Source organism: Heliconius melpomene, chromosome 21, assembly GCF_056956725.1.
Source record: "Heliconius melpomene rosina isolate 202511_hmr_F chromosome 21, ASM5695672v1, whole genome shotgun sequence".
In the NCBI taxonomy this organism is placed as follows: Eukaryota; Metazoa; Arthropoda; class Insecta; order Lepidoptera; family Nymphalidae; genus Heliconius; species Heliconius melpomene.
Window position 1 is genome coordinate 10,890,383 of NC_140409.1, and position 18,444 is coordinate 10,908,826.

General features: G+C 30.4%; 1 protein-coding gene across 1 annotated transcript; it reads left to right on the forward strand.

The window, feature by feature from the left end:
• The first annotated feature begins 798 nt into the window (after window positions 1-798).
• Window positions 799-16,567, forward strand: LOC146527246 (UDP-N-acetylglucosamine--peptide N-acetylglucosaminyltransferase 110 kDa subunit-like). Its single transcript, XM_085205513.1, has 9 exons — window positions 799-861; window positions 980-1,159; window positions 4,686-5,080; window positions 8,259-9,496; window positions 9,574-9,865; window positions 10,061-10,241; window positions 10,594-10,698; window positions 15,068-15,249; window positions 16,147-16,567. Exons 2-8 carry the CDS (start codon window positions 1,050-1,052, stop codon window positions 15,219-15,221), a joined length of 2,475 nt encoding a protein of 824 aa, XP_085061639.1. The 5' UTR covers window positions 799-861; window positions 980-1,049; the 3' UTR covers window positions 15,222-15,249; window positions 16,147-16,567.
• Window positions 16,568-18,444: the final 1,877 nt, after the last annotated feature.

An 18,444-nucleotide genomic window follows, 5' to 3' on the forward strand; every position in this document is an offset into this window, starting at 1 on the left:
ACATTTAAAAATATAAAAAAACCACTCTTCCGAGGGCAGGACGAGGCTCCAAGCCATCGGTGGCTAGGGCTCCAGAGAGAGGAACCTCCGCACAATACGTGCCGTCTCAAGTAATACTGCCTTCTGTATCCGGTTCTTGATCCAACAGCTAAGCGATAGCCTCTTCTGATGTACTATTTATTATGATTAAGAAAACATAGATGCAAACATATTTAGTAAATTTTCCGCATTATATTCGAGACATTGTGTGTTGAGTGGTGGAACTGAACGTCTTTGACGGAGAAATGAAATTAATCTAAATATTTATGCGCACATGTGGGAATTGAGCTCACTTCGATATTAGTAATAATATTTAATGCTTAAAAGCTAATATTTGAAAAAAAAATCACGCTGTTTTCCGCACATAGCGGGGTAGGCAGAGAGAACCTAGTGTTAATAAGACACGCCGTTCCCCTCTTTCTGCCGAATTCTGAAGGCGTTGCGTGATAAGTGGCAGAGTTCAAAGCCATGCTTTACCTCGACACCAGAGCGAAGAAATGGAAATATAAATTTTAAATAAATACTTCAATTTCTCGAGTGGGGATCGAACCTAGAAAAAGTCGGTTTTACAGTAGCACTCTTTGCCCCTGCACCATGACTGGCCTATATTTACTATATACTTTATACTAGATGTTTTTTACTAAAAAATATATTTTTTTAAACATAACAAATTTCCCGGGATTTAGCCTCATATAAGTGGGATGGCGATATCTAACGCCATACATGTATTCGCGGGAAAGTCCAGTGCCGGCCCGCAGTCGCGTCGTGCTCTCCGCGTCACATCGTCGCGTTTTGCCAAATCGATATTTCGTCTTACGAAACGTAAACATACAGCCAAACTTTTATTTAATTAATTCTAATAACGATATTAATTAATTAAAAAAATATTTAATTTCTAAACAAAATACTTTGTTTATTTTTTTGTTATGTCGCGGTGAAGGTCATCGCGTGTTGGCAGCGCTTGCGCTTGTTCATGTCCTACTGGTGGTGATTGGTGGGATTCTATTAACATGGACTACCAATGCGTGGTCGTATACACCATTATCAACATCGCGCCCCCGAAATTCTCTCAGGACATATCAAATGGCTGCGTGGACTGGTTCAAAAATAAAATCAAAAGGTAAATATTAATTTTAATTACTATGGTGTTGAGTTCCGCCACTCAGCACGCAATATCTCCAGAACTTGTCGGAAATTGGGGAACGGAGTATCTTGACACAAAGTTCTCAAAATCTCTCTCTCTACCTTGCTATATGCTATTATTAAAAAAATGTAGAGCCTCTTATAATTGAGCGATTTTTTATTTTTTTTTACTTTTATCTATTAAGCATGCTCTGCGAATGAGAAATAATTACAAAGATTTAAATTATAATGTTTCAAATGTTTTGTATGATAACATTCAGTGTTAAATGGTGGGTACTGTAGGAAAATGGAATATTATTTACGTTTTTTAATTAAAAAACAGAAAAAGAAACCTTAATTTTACCTACCACATATTATTCCTAGTAACTTTTAAAAAAATGTTTTAAATGCGCTATTATATGAATTACCTATTGTATTCAGCAATAAATAATTATAAAACTGTCAACTAAAACAAAAGAAGTAATAAAATAATAAACATTTAAGAAATATTATGTTAAAAAATATTGTGTATTGGTGAAACCAAAGTTTTGGTTATTTTTCATATTTACTGGTCGTCTAAAGATAGAATATTTTTCTAATAAAATGTAAATTACGTTTAATATTTATGGAAAATAGGACTCATTCCGTTTCTCGGTGTATATTTATTAATAGTACTTTAGTTCATTTGACATTTTGTAAATTTTGCATTAAGTGCGTTTGTAATTCAAATAAATAGTGTCACAATGTATTCTTCATATCTAGAGCAGGGCAGTCAGAGAAAACCTAGTGTTAGACACTCCACCATGCTCCACCTGTAGTTTAACTATCGAGGCATTGGCTCTTACGTATAAAAAGAAGTTATTTTTCCTTTGGCTTGGTAATTGAACTCACTACTGTGTTTACAATGAGATGCCGTTCTACTGAGCCACAACGGTTCAATCGGCTAATTTTATATAAAAACCTAATATAATTATTTAAAATGATATTTTTATTTGGTTATAGATCTTTTAAAGTTTCTAATTTATAAAGTATGAAAGTCTAATGGGTGCATTTTGCTGCGAATTTTATGAAAGGTGGCATAAATGAGCTACAACGAACTAAAGCTTTAGTGATAATAGCGTATTTTTCATAAAAGTACTACAATTTTACTATATACATATATCATATTCACATATTATACGTATTTACGTATATTATATTTTTTTAGGTTAAAATTATTAATATATTTGCAAATAAATTATTGCGAATTTTGAAATATGTTTTGTTTTTTGGATCTACATATTTTATATTAGATATACTTAAATAACGAAGCTTAATTAGAGAATAAAGGAATGTTTAAAAAAAAATCATATCCTTCTAATAAAATGACTATGATGAATGAAAATGATAAGAATATGATTATGTTTTTAGTATTAATTAAGTATATCATATATCTTTCTTTTGTTTATATGTCCTCCTTTATTTTGCGTTATTTAATAGTCTACCAAATAAGATAAATTTATAAGGATTTTTTTTTATTAATGATAAAGGTCGTAGATACTAACTAGATAATTTATTCATATGCTTTACAAATTATAAATTTGATAATAAGGAATTTGTAGATGCACAAAGGTACATGTGTGGTCAAGGCAGAAGCGTCACTTTCAACCCCACATGGTAGAATTATTACATAAAATTCATCCTTATGAGAATCTTTAATTATTATTTCAAGAGACCTCCAAGCAAGTATTATTATTATTATTTATTTATTTATTTTATTAATACCATTTTACAACGACCAATAGAAAACGACTGGCAAACCTCATCGATGTCATTAGAACAAAGCGAGTTTTTAAAGTAATGGAGAATTTATTTCTGCTAATCAATAAAAATAAAAGAATGTTAAGAGTCATGAGCATACGTCAATGTAGAGAAGAATAAACAGCACAGCCCGCAATTAAATAATTTTAGAGAAAAATTAAACCAGATAGCTATTGTTTTAGATTCAAGGGTAATAAAAACAGTATTTATATTTAAACCATTGTAGACGAAGATAACATCAGCATATATGGGCGTTATCCTCGCAGGAGTCTTCTGTCTTAACAACGAAAGTAGAATATTAAGAAGATATTATGAAGCAATGGATGCAATGAGTCCATGGGTGTTGGACTCTGAAGAAGATGTGTCAGTACTTAGGAAAAGACGAACTTTTTGTTATTTAAAGGATTCAAAATCATTTTCCGAATTAATTAATACATTTTTAAAATTTCCACATAAAATAATGTAGAACGGGTGGAAAGTGGAGAGTGAAGTATTTTGACACTAGATTCTCTCTACCTACCCTGCTATATGCAGGGTGAGAAAGAATTAAATGATGAAAGGTTAAATTTTAAAAAAAAATCACGCAGTTAAAAATAGGAATCAATGAGTGCTACATCTAATTTCAGTTAATTCATTTGCCTGCTTGTTTATGGTTTTAGTTCCACTACAAATTTTCCGATACCGAGTACAATGGGAGTATTTATTTAGAATTAAGTTAAGCCTCAAAAAAGTGTAGTTATTAATTAATTTAATTAAAAAAATACAAACTTAATTTATCCATACATTTACTCGTATATATTAAAAACGAAAGAGAGGTTGTTTTATGCGGTAAAGATAACTAATTTGTTCACTTTCAGCTTTTTTAAAGATATATTAGGTATATGTCGGTTGACAGAATTTTGCCTTACTATAGCGGGGAAACATAAGTATTTTAAATATAATAGTTTCTCGACCGTGAAACGTACCCGCAATTATGAGAGACTGGGAGAAAATTACATTGATTTTATTAACTTAGTAGAAATATTATTTTATTCCATTATATAAAATTATTATTTGTATTTATTGAGAATGTATATACTCAATCAAATACTAAAACTTTCTTAGAATCAAAGTTGTCTTCCGATTCTATTTAATATGTTATTTTTCCTACAAAATATTGTAAGAGGCTTTTCCTGAAGCTTACTGATAAAAGTTATTGTTTTTCACGTGTTATAATAGTAGTACTTATAGAATTAGTTTTATCTTTAACATAAGGTTATGTTCCGTAGTTTCTTATCAATTATTTATTGTTACTGTTGTACGAACAGAAATATGAAAATTTTCTTAACAGTTTTGATGTATTTTTAAAATTGCTATAAAATATTATTAAAAAACAAAAAAATAGTTTCATAATATTATTCCTGTAGATACAGCAGAAAATACTATTTATGTTATTATTATTTTTTTTTTATGAATATAGGAATATTTTTATGTTCCATTATAATCTAATATTTTAAAGATATATTATTAAATAATATCATAACTTTTCTATAATAATATATTATCAAATACAATAAACACGAAGAAAGATCAATACTTTCAATGCCTCTGAGAATCCAAAGTTTCCAACAACCTTGAAAACGTAAAACTAAATATTTATTATTTATGGCAACACTACTATTGTTTCGAAAAGTGCTATCAAAACAAAAGCTCAATCAACGAACACAGACCGTTTATTATTACAGGGCGCTAGCAGTGTATCTCCAGTCGCTGAAGCTTCCACCAAACAACGGCATCTTACACGGCAACTTGGCATGCCTGTACTATAAACAAGGGTTCATAGATCTAGCTATAGATACTTACAGGCAGGCTATAGAACTGCAACCTAATTTCCCTGATGCATATTGCAATCTCGCCAATGCACTTAAGGAGAAAGGACTGGTTGGTGAAGCTGAAGAATGTTATAACAAGGCGTTGTACCTCTGCCCCTCGCACGTGGATACTCTTAATAATCTTGGAAACGTCAAAAGGGAACAGGGTAAAATTAATGAAGCCACCAGCTTATATATGAAGGCGTTGGAAGTGTTTCCGAATTTCGCAGCGACGCATAGTAATTTGGCATCGCTTCTTCAACAGCAAGGTACGGTGGTATAGTCTTGTGTGATCATACTAATATTATAAATATAAATAAGTCAATCGATTGTCTCGAAACTTGGTACACATATTCTTAGAAATATAAGAAAAGACATAAGAATTATTAGTTATAAAAAAGTTATAGATATCTATATATAATAAAACTGTAAAGGGGGTAAAATCTGTACATTGAATATAAACTAAAAAAAACACGTCAGGGGGACTCGATACAACTAATAGAAGGTAAAAATATGATTTTTGGAATTCTTGTTAGTTATAAAAATATACAAATAAAATGTGTGAAGCAAGGGCCAAAACCTTGTATCAATGAAAATTATACAACACAATATAATTCTATACGAGTAGTTAATTTAATTACTTCATGATAATTTCATGTTAATCATTGTTAAATGAATTAGTGATGTTTGCTATAATTATATATACGCTCCTAATGTAATTAAAACAATGTTTTAAAATTAACGTTCTTAAAACGTTACACTTGCCAGTATATAGTTAAAATGACCAGTTCAAATTAATGCTCCATAGTTTTTTATCGCTCTCTTTAACTACTAAGAAGAATAGTTTTAATATTTTGTTTTTATTTAAAAAAAATGTTATTTATGTGTTATTTAAACACAGTTTTAGTGTTTTTAAAACAGTATTGAAAGATACTTGCAATTATTCACTTTCGATTTTTACTTAAGGACCGTCGAAATACGTATTTACTATTATTTATGGATTATTTATGGACTTAGTACATACATACATACATTCCTATATGTATGAATCATCAAATATTTCTGAACACCAAATATTTATTTATTTTATTTTATTTTAATACTTTATTACACCATAATTGGTATTAATTAACTTACTAAAAAACAAGACGAAAAACAAACATAAATTAACTTAAACAAAAAATAGAAAAAAAAAGAAACAAATGAAAAGTGCTGTAAAGGCGGCCTTATCAACCACAGGTGATCTCTACCAGGCAACCTTTAAAAAGTAATATTTTCAAATATTATTGACAGTATCCAAAACAATATTAGTTATATATAAATGTTATATGTAACAGAAGATTTTCATATCATCATCATTAACATTATTATTCTATTTATCATATTTAACAGTTTAAAAATATTATTCCATGCTAGAAAAAGAAATATACTTATTTAGAGCGCTTGTACGATTTCCAAGAGGCGCGAATTTAAGTCTCGCTACATTCAAAATTTATACGTTTCCAAAAAAACTAGAAGTATTGTAAACTATGAAACTCGATAATTCTCTATTAGTAGATTTACTTCGAAATCGGCTTAGTGGATTCTTGTACTATAATAGAATTGGCTTAATATATCTGCACAGTCTAAATAAATCTCGTTAAGACTTACTTAGCGGTATACATAGTGTAAAGCAAAGGTCGCTTGCACTGAAGCGAAACTAATATAAGTGACTTTTTGAAATTGTCGCGTAATACCTTCTTGAAACTTGTGATTCAGAGTTTGATTTTTATATTAAAGTTAAGCTAACAAGATATTTTTTTAAATGTTTAATATTGTAAAAATATTTTGTGTTTTTTTTCTTTTATGTTGATAAATTAAATTTAAATTTAATTTAACACTGTCGTAGGCTCCGTATATTGCGGACAAAACAGCTCAAACTATTGGTGATGTGTTTCTCTTTTTCTCTCTTTCATCAGTGTTATGTGACAGATTGCGGAAACATCACGTAATCGCTCAAAGTGGTCTTTTCGCAATAGTATTAGCGTTAAGATAAATATAAATTTTAAGTGGTCTTGAATTTCTGGAATTTATATTTGTTGTATTTAAAATAGTTATATATAAATTTCCGTTAGCTGAGAGACTGACAGACAACACAAATTAATATCACTACTACGTAAAAAGTTGAAATTTGAGATAGTTATTATACTTAGTTCTTTGAGGAGTAAGGTAGCATTATGGGAAAGCAATTGAATTGTCACTCCCTTAAGCAAAACTTAAAACCGCACTTTCTCTAATTAAAGAGAGAAAATTAAAATAATTAACTGCCCCGAACGGGAATCAAATCCACAATCATCGGATTAGCTCACTGTGCCACAGTATATTTTGCAACTTGGCAATAAATGCATTGCGAAAACCCAATGATAAATCATTCCCATTTCATTTCCTCACCCAAAACAGGATAGGACAGCGGAAACCAATATTGTTCTTTGTCGCAAACAAGCCGTTACAAATAGCTCCATGGTTTCATGGTCCAATATAAGCAACGGGAATTTAAACCTATGAAATTTATTATACAACAATTCTAATTATAATTATCTATGTCGCACCCAATAACATACATATATATTGAGATTGTATATTTTTAGTTCAAAAGTTAAGTCTTTGTAATAAATAATAAGTTATTTTTATGGCATTTTTTGAGGGTGAAACGCTATGGCCTCTGTATATCTCTTTGGCCTTGTCTACTCTCATCATTCTACTTATACATTCCCCATGGAGAATTCTCATGCTTTTTACCACCTCCCTCTAATATTATCGTTACTTTGTTTTTGAGAGTCAGCAGAGAACTCCTCTCTCTTACCATTCACTCCTCCTTCATAAATCTTTTTAGCCATTTTATTCTCATTTATTTCCGTACATTCTCAAGCTACCTGAGCCTCTTATTTTCATTCTCACCGTGATATCTGCTTCTCTATCCATTGTGGATTCAGTTAGCTAGATTGACTGCGCATGTCTTACGGAGAGATTTCTTCATCTCAGCATTCACGTTTCACTGATGTAGAACAGCGTCGGTACCAGCGCTGCATTGTGTACACCCAAACACGCAGTTATGTCTCATTAATGCACCTTAAGCACCGTTAACTCTATTACCGGCAATTATATGGAATTACGCATCAGCTTATATATTTTAATTTCAATAATAAATTTTTAGAAGTTTTTTGAATTGTTCCGTAAGAAACGGTAATAATGATTAGTGCTTTAAATATATAATACAGCGATTTTTATAAATTTCCTTATATTTTGTTAAATATTTAAGAAATATAGTATTTTCTAATTTGATTTTCAAAAATAATTCCTTTTATTACCTTTACTATATAACAGTATAATATTAACATGTATATTTTATAACTATTTTAAAATATACTTCGTAACAAAGTATAAAAAAACACTTTAATCAATTTGCAGGCAAATTTCAGGATGCCTTATACCATTATAGTGAAGCAATAAGTATACAACCGACATTCGCAGACGCTTACAGCAATATGGGAAACACTTTACGAGAAATGCAAGATGCGAACGGTGCTCTTACTTGTTTTAAAAAAGCTATCGAAATAAACCCTCAATTCGCCGACGCGCATTGCAACCTAGCCAGCATTTACAAAGATATGGGCAATGTCACCGAAGCGATAACATCTTATCGGAACGCCTTGAAAATAAAACCTGACTTTCCAGATGCTTACTGCAATTTAGTACATTGTTTGCAAATAATTTGCGACTGGGACGATTACGACGAACGTATGCGAAATATAAAAACGATAGTAGAAAATCAATTGTTACACAGTGATAAATTGTCTTCTGTCCATCCACATCATTCCATCCTTTATCCATTGTCGAATAGAGCAAGGAAAGAAATAGCCGCCCGACATGCTAATTTATATTTAGAAAAAATTAAAATGAATCCTTCAAGTGTATTTAATCACGGAACCCGACATGGTCGGCGACTGAGAATCGGCTACGTTAGCAGTGATTTCGGTAACCACCCTACCTCTCACCTTATGCAATCTATACCAGGGTTACATAATCGGACTAACGTAGAAATATTTTGTTATGCTCTAAATTCAGACGATGGAACCACATTCCGTAGTAAGATAATGAAAGAATCTGAACATTTTGTTGATTTATCACAAATTGCTTGTAATGTTGATACTGCTAAGAGAATATATAGTGATAATATAGATATTCTAGTTAATATGAATGGGTATACGAAAGGTGCTAGAAATGAAATATTTGCTATGAGACCTGCCCCAATACAAGTTATGTGGCTTGGTTATCCAGGAACTAGTGGTGCGGACTATATGGATTATTTAATCACTGATGAAGTCTCCAGTCCAATGTCAACGGCTTCAGATTTCAGTGAAAAGTTTGCCTTTATGCCATTTACTTACTTTGTGGGTGATCATAAACAAATGTTTCCGCATTTAAAAGTGCGATATGATGTCGTTATAAAAGACGAAAAATTAAGAAATTATAATGTAGGTGTAGTAAATGCTTCGGAAAATATCAATGTTGACGAACATTTAATTGTAAAACATATTAAAGAAACTTTAACATTTAAAAATTTGGAACCAATACAAGTAAATATAAGAGAAATTTACATTCCTAGGTACGTTATAGAGTGGACAATAAATCCAAAACAGGAACAGGTACTTGTATAAATCTTAAAGAGTTATTGGCGAAAATTGTCAATTAAACGATTTTTTTATAAGTATTTTGTTTACAGGTATATGTAAATGGTATTGCTATTGAAAATGGAATATCTATTAATTTACGTCATAGAAAAATTGCTTCAGGAGAAATAATATTTAAAAACATTATATTAACGACCAGACAACAATATGGCCTTTCCGAAGATTCTATAGTATTTTGTAATTTTAACCAACTTTACAAAACTGATCCAAAAATAGCGGAAATTTGGGTGAATATTTTAAAAAAAGTGCCAAATAGTATTCTCTGGCTTTTAAATTTTCCGGTTGCTGGTGTACCCAATATACAAAAATATATGGAAAAGCAAGGTACATATATTGAATGATTATATCAGATAATAGTTTAATTTTTTTCATTTCCTATTGTATTGTATATAATATGTTATTTTAATTCCATTATGATAGTTAGGATAAGTTCTAAAACTATTTATAAAATATTTTAATTTAATTAAGTTATAAGATCTATTCATATATCGTTATCCTAATTTCATTATTTAATTTCAGGAATCCCACAAGGACGCGTCATATTTTCTAAAATATCGTGCAAAGAAGAACACGTGAGAAGAGGTCAATTGGCTGATGTGTGCTTAGACACACCTCTATGTAATGGTCATACCACTACTATGGATATTTTATGGACGAACACTCCTGTAGTGACGCTGCCGGGGGAAACGTTAGCATCGAGGTGATTCTTTATAAATATATTAATTATTGTTTAACCTACTGAGAGTATTTGATACTATAGGATATTTATTTCCTACTATTAAAAATGAGAACTTGCAGTATAAAGAAAATTCCGAAAATTGAAAATTTATATAAATTTTCATATAAAAATTATTACAAACGTAATTGTAGTTCATTTCATACAAAGTTAGTGCAATAACTTTGCATTAATAACAGTTTGTAAACTTTTATAATTTATACTTTCTGTTCATCTACAATTCTGAATTTGGTACGGAACCATTGGTGGGCGAGTCCGACTCGCTCTTGACCAGTTTTTTTTTTTAAATAAAAATGGTCAGTCTAATACTTTTCAGAGTGGCAGCCTCGCAACTAAAAGCTTTGAATTGCTCAGAACTTATAGCAAAAGATACGAAACACTATGAAGAAATAGCTGTGGCACTCGGATCCAATACAGAATAGTAAGTAAAATACAATTATTTACTTTACTTATTTTTTTTATTTAAAAAAAGTAAATCGAATTTTAGGCAGGTTGAATGGCAGGTAACTTTAGTTGGCATTTAAGTGAACAAAATAATTAATTATTTATTAATTGTTAAAAAATTGTATATTATCTTTTTATTACTTGATATTTTTTTTTAGCTTCACTCTGTATACCGCAAATAGCAGGATTCGGAGTGAAACCTAGTGTCTTAAATCTAGTTTTAAAATGCTCATTTTCCATTAAGACACGTCCGATCCCCACTTTCCGCTTAATTCTGGAGACACGGAACACAACGCCAAGCTTTGTGCATTTGTGCCTCGCTACCAGAGGAAATTTAGATTTTATTTTCATTTCTTCGCTCTGGCGTCAAGGCAAAGCGCGGCGTTGAATTCCGCTACTTAACACGCAATGCATCCTAAATTCAGCGGAAAATGGGTAACGTAGAGTCTTAACTCTAGGTTCTCTCTGCCCACCCTGCTGTGTGCGGGATTTTTCTTTATTTCTTCGAGTAGAAAGCAAACTTCCAATCTGTACCGTAATTACAGTACATATTATTAATTATGAAATATTTTATAATCATGAAAAATTATATATAAAAAATAATATAATTAGAAAACATAATAAAGTATTTATAATTTGTTACTAAGCTCTACTCGTTTATTCAAAAGTTAGTGCCGCGGCATTATTATTATGTTATTGTAGGTTAGTTTAAACTTTAAATATAATCAGTTTAAATACACTTTCTATTTAGTTTAACTAACGGTAACACGTTTTAATGAAGCCTTATAGTTTAAAAATTTAATTATAATTTTAGTAAGTCTTGCCAGTATGAACGTTGTCCAAGTATAATTAAATTAATTAATTAATAAGAAACCTTAATATTAATGAATATAACATGGCTATAGATATATTTAATAGCGTTTGTTGTTTTGTAAGTATTGTGTATAGAAATTACAGGATTTTTTTGTACGACACAGCTGTTAAGACACTTCGTTCCCCATTTTCCACACCGAATTCTGGGGTGTTGAGTATCAGAACTCAACACCGCACTTTGCCTTGATATCAGTACAAATATTTCATATCCTGAAGTGGGAATTGAAAGGAAATTAAATATTTATTAGCGACAGGTTGTGAGTTCAAACTCATTTGAAATGACTTTACATTTATATGCTCATACCCCACGACTGTCCACATACAAGGGTCTATTACACGAAATATAAAGGATTTTATAGAAGGATTGGGTATTTTCATACAGCTAACAACCACTTAAATTGACCTCGTTGGTAAGAGGGCCCTTAAAACGATTTACTCGTAACGTATTTCGTATTTCAATCCATGCAACAAATTGAAGTAAAATTTACGACAGAGTTATAAAATATTAGGTACAGTTAAAGTACTTTTAAATCGAATAAAAATATCGCATAACATATGAATTCTATGAAAATCTATTATGATCTATTAAAATAAAAAAAAATAGCTTCACGCTGTATCACGCTGTTTCCTGCACACAGCGGGGTATGCAGAGGGGGGTATTCTATTCCTAGAACGTTGCCTCGACATCAGAGCGAAAAAATGGAAATATAAACGTAAATAAATATTTCACTTCCTCGAGTGGGGATCGAACCCACAACCGTCGCGTTACAGTCACACCCTTGTGCCGCTGCGCCACGAGGGTCTATTCTATTATAATCTTGCACGTAAAATAATACACATAACAGAGGAAAGACATAAATTATAATGTACATAAGTAAGAATTAGAATTGTAATACCAAAGGATGGTATGTATTTATTATGTATTGATTTTTCCAACCATTTAAGGCCAGTCGTGGCGCAGGGGCACGAGCGTGACTGTAAACGTGACAGGTCGTTGGTTCGGTTCCCACTCGGAAATGAAATATTTAATATTATATCATTTCGTCACTCTGGTGTCGAGGCAAAGCGCGGCGTTGAGTTCCGCCATTCAACACGCAATACCTCCAGAATTCCGAGGAATGTGGAGAGTGGAATGTCTTAGCACTAAGCTCCCTCTACCTACCCTGCTGTGTGTAGGATACAGCGTGACGTTACAAAAAATATAGGTCAAATTTTGTAGTAACGTACGGTACGCACGTAAACTTGGTTAAAATGTTTACGTTTACATATGTAGATATTTTAAGAGACTCAAACAAAATTTGAATATTTTTTGTCCTATTTTAGCAGTACAGTAGGTTACAATTTTTGCTATTTTGATACCTTAATATAATTGAGAATAAACATATAAATAACATCATTAGCTTAATATTTTTTTTCTTCATTATACGATTTTTTCTCATGATATTATCAGTCAGCCTCAACATGACTCACTTAGCAATATTACATGCGACATATGATTCGAGGCTAATCACTGAGCGCTACGCATCGTCAACGAATCGATAGTACAGTTCTAACTTTGAAAATAAAGTACATATTTAGTTTATATTTTCTTTGGCGTATTTGAATTTGCATAAATTTCCTGAGTATATTAAATTTTGCGTTAGATTATTCTACTCCTTTTTTTTTATTTTATCAAAAAACAAAATAAATATTTAAGATATACAACATTCTTTTTACGGCAAGCAACTAACCAATGCTATTGATAACAAAAGTTTACTCAGAAGGTAAAATTTTACTCAGAAGGTACATGGACGAAGGAATAAGAGCGGCCGGGTAGTCCGTGCCCACCCCAGATTAGTCTTTTACCCACCCCAAAAATGTTACCAGTCCTGAAAAATTAATAAAAAAATGTTTATACGGACATATCTATTCAAAGCTAAAATCCATTGTTCACCCATAAAATATAGAGATGGATGGACCTACGACTATGGAGGTATTTTGTAAATAATATACAGGGTATAACATGAGAGATGACAAATCATAAATTCTCAAAAATTTGCTGAATTACTGAAAATCATATAATAATTACTGAAATATATAGGGATGAACTAGATGGATACTAGGGGTCCCATAGACAGTCGTCAAGTCCACGATCGCGTTACCTTTGTATGTAATATAATTAGGTGTACTTAATAGTAGGGTAGGAATATAAGGTGTATTTAATTATACCTTTTATTCCTCCTAGTATTCGTAAGTATGATATTAAAATAAGGTCGATATAGGTACATATCGCATTAAATAACTCTATTACTCTTTATCAGAACATAACTTAAATTTTTTATTACAATGGCTTTCAAGATTAAAAGTCTAGACTACTTCTGTTATAGAGTGAACTAAACGAGTCCTAACTAGGACTAACTTATTTAACGTTATAATAAATTCTTATCTTATATAAATTTCATGCAATATGTAATTAATACCATGAACATGAACAGTAGAACCTACTACGAAAGCCTGCCTATATTAAATACTAGCGGCCCGCTCACGGTTTCACCCGCGTGTACTATGTTATTATTAATTTCTGTCTCCATGACTACGTCGTAGTGACGTCTATGCAAAATTTGAGACTTCTAGCATTTGTAGTAACGAAGTTTCATACAAACTTTTGACCCCAAAAACAACCCCTTAGAAATCGAATATTGCAAATTCCCGTCTTAGCGAGCACCTACGTCCTATAAATAACTCCTATACAAAATTTAAGATTCCTAGCACTTGTAGTTTCTGATATTTCGTGATGAGTGAGTGACCTTTCGATTATATATATATACTAGCGGCCCGCTCGCGGTTTCACCCGCGTGAACTATGTTATTATTAATTTCTGTCTCCATGGCTACGTCCTAGTGACGTCTATGCAAAATTTGAGACTCCTAGCATTTGTAGTAACGAAGTTTCATACAAACTTTCGACCCCAAAAACAACCCCTTAGAAGTCGAATATTGCAAATTCCCGTCTTAGCGAGCACCCACGTCCTATAAATAACCCCTATGCAAAATTTCAGATTCCTAGCACATGTAGTTTCTGAGATTTCGTGATGAGTGAGTGACCTTTCGATTTTATATATATAGATATAGATAATTGTCAAAAATATCTTTAGAAAGAAGAAGAAGTAAAACAGCTAAAATATAGTCCAATTATCTATTCAATATGTATCGCCCATCGGAGCTTAACACCGTGCTTTGTTTACTAAATAAATCAGCTTCACCCTGTACCCCGCACACATCAGAATAGGCAGAGGGAACCTAATGTTAAAACACTCCGTACAGCCACACTTGTGCCCCTCGCATCTGTGAACTAAAATGATGTATATTAAATAAATTTAGAAACAAGTTATTGCGACATATTATAGGCATTTAATTATAATATTTATTTTTATTGAGTATTCTTATTCAGACAGAATATGATCAATAAACAATTATATATTTCTTTTATTTCAGTCGCAGATATATTCGGGCGAAATTTGCGAAAGCGCGTCTAACAAGCACCCTGTTCGACTGTGAGTCCTACGTCAAAAATTTAGAAAATCTTTATATGAAAATGTGGGACCGTTATGAAAATGGAAAACTGCCAGACCATATAAAAACAACGTAAAGTAACACAATATACTGTTCGATATAAGGTAATTTTCTTAAATTTCCAAACGCTGCATGCTCTATATTAACAAAACAGATGAATGAATGGTATTTAAATTTGGGGAAGTTGAGATCGAATCCAAAAGTATAGTATACTAGCGGCCCGCTCGCGGTTTCACCCGCGTATTATTAATTTTTGTCTCCATGGCTACGTCCTAGTGACGTCTACGTAAAATTTGAGACTCCTAGCATTTGTAGTAACGAAGTTTCATACAAAATTTCGACCCCAAAAACAACCCCTTAGAAGTCGAATATTGCAAATTCCCGTCTTAGCGAGCACCTACGTCCTATAAATAACTCCTATGCAAAATTTGAGATTCTTAGCACATGTAGTTTCTGAGATTTCGTGATGAGTGAGTGACCTTTCGTTTTTATATATATAGAAGATAAATATTTATAAATATTTTCAAAATAGGAACCATCTATCATAATAAAATGAAATAAATTAAAAAAATGAGAGCTGTCGTATGACATTCTCCTTTCCATCACTAGATGGAACTTATTGATATAATTTTTAACAAAAGGTTTTTCAAATTAATTTCATCACATTCTTTTAGTGTACCCAAAAATATTTGAAAGACAAAGCACAATTTAAAATATTTATGGTTTGCCCTATTCGGCTTATGATTTTAATATTAACACCATCTTGCTGGTCTCTATTGATTGGTTCAAAAAATATTTACTCAAAGTGTCTACTTTGTACCACTAATCTAGTGGTACTGGACTACCTTTCAAAAATGTTATTCAAAACAATTTACTTTCTTATTTATAAAATTCATTTATGAAAAAAATATATGTATTGCTCTACATTACAGAATAGAGGTATATTCTTTCTCATGGAATAGTTTCTATAATATATTGATCTTTGCTTTTTCTTGTTGCAGTTGAATTTAAATGAAACTGAAGAATTTTACCACATTTCTCCGTCCAAAATGGTCAAGAGAAGTTAAGAATCGTCCAATTTTACAAATTCGGAACTAAAATATTTTGTTGCGATACTAGAAAAAATGGTTGACGATAGAAAAATTAACGACACGTCTACTTTTTAATATTTTATTGGAAACATTGTTTAATAAAAGCACAATACACGAATATTTATAATTATTAAATATTTAATTATTTCATTTTATATGCAAAACTCCCGAAATTCAATGCATGCGTACATTTGAACTAGATACCTACACTTATTTTAAGACATCTTATCTTATATAAGTTAATTTTCTTACATTTTAATGAACAAAAAATATAAATTCTGAAATATTTGACGTACTTAATATTCCCAAAATATAATATTTTGATAGATAACCATGTTTTTTTTTAGTCCAATAAATACAAGTGAATAGTGCAGAATTATCTTAGTGCTCCCATTCTACTTACCATTATTTTTATATTACACAAGCATGAAAATTATTTCATTTATTTTTATAACATTAGTCTAAAAAACATAGTTTCAAACGCTCGTCTTAAACGATGGTGGGTAGGAAGAAATGATAAAAAGTTATTTAGTTAAAAGTTTATTTCCTTGTTATTTATAATATACGTACGCTAATGAGACTAAATATATTACAATAATTATATTTTATCATTGGTTGAAAATAAAAAAATCTTCAGTTAAATTTTTTAGTAAAAGTTTGTAAATTTTAAAAATTAAATATTAATAAAATTATTCAAATAATATTGATGTAATTTTATATTTTTTACCTACATATGTTTACAGAGATGCCTTTTACAAAAGTATTATAAAAAAATATTAAGAATATAATTAACTGATAATGTACAAAAATATCCTCGGTAAATATTAGTTCAGTTCTTAAATATTAAAGAGTAAATAATATAACGGAATGACAAAGATATTTTATGTCGACTACGGTAGTAATACAGAATATATCGATTAATAATAATGTCAGATATTTTTAAAGTGAATATAAAACTCGAGTAAAATCATTATAAATTAAAAATATTTTTAGAAAATTAATTACTTAATGAACTTGATATATTAAAAAAAATGCCAAATAATTACGGTTTTCATTTATAGTAAAAAATATTAACTTGAATTTTACGTTAAAAAAATTTTGTATATTTCACTACAATGTTTTCTTTTTAACCGATTTCTTTTTCGAAAAGGAGGAGGTTCTGTATTTTTTAACTATATTTTTTGTACTAAACTATATATTATGATATTGTAAATCATTATTTTCATAGTTGTACTTACTTGAAAAGGATAGCTTAAATAATTTTGAAATAATTTACCATATTTTCCTTATATATGCTTTATTTTCTTATATACATTAAACGATTTGTCCTAGCAACGATTGTTTTATTTGAAAGCCTAAGTTGAGCCATTTTTTGCTAATTATACCTTATATATTTTAAATATAGACATTGTATAATTTTACTAAATATATATAGGTGAGAAAAAAATTAAATGGTGGACGTTTGGGCGCAGTACGCAATGTGTTAAGGCAATAGATAAAAACAAATATTTGTAAAAAACTTACAAATTTTTATGTTTATCCTAAAAAATCACTGCAATTTTGTGATTCCCAACTTGAGTCTTGAGAAGGATAAATAAAGTATGAATAAATCGTAATACAATTGTGCATATATACAAGCTAATGATATGAACGGTGAAAAATAAAAATAAGTATGTGGGAATTAAGATTAATTTTATTTATTACTTGTTAAAATAATCTATAGGTAAATATTGAGGGAATTTGATCGAAGTACATATTTTGGTGAATTCAAGCTATATTACTAATATAATGAAGGAAAGGATAGTGGAGTAAGTTTTACAATATTTATTTGTTACATCTCATATTTTAGTATTTAAATTGTCCTAATTTTGTATGTTATTAATTAATGACCACATATAAGTATCAAGACGTTATATCTACCACCCTACTTTGAAAATTATCTTTAATTGAGCTTTCAAGTTGAATTTCAACATAGCAACGCATCGAGTGCAAGTTTATCACAGATTTCCAAAGTATTTCATTTGAAATTCGTAAAAGAATTGATTGAAATAAAATTATTAGTATAGTGAGAAAGTATTGATTGGAAAACATTATATACTTAGGTAGTAAGAACTTTCAAAGGAGAGGATACATTGACAATATTGACACCTTAGACTGATAGTTGATATAATTAAAGTACTAAATTAAGAGCCATAATTAAAGAACCAT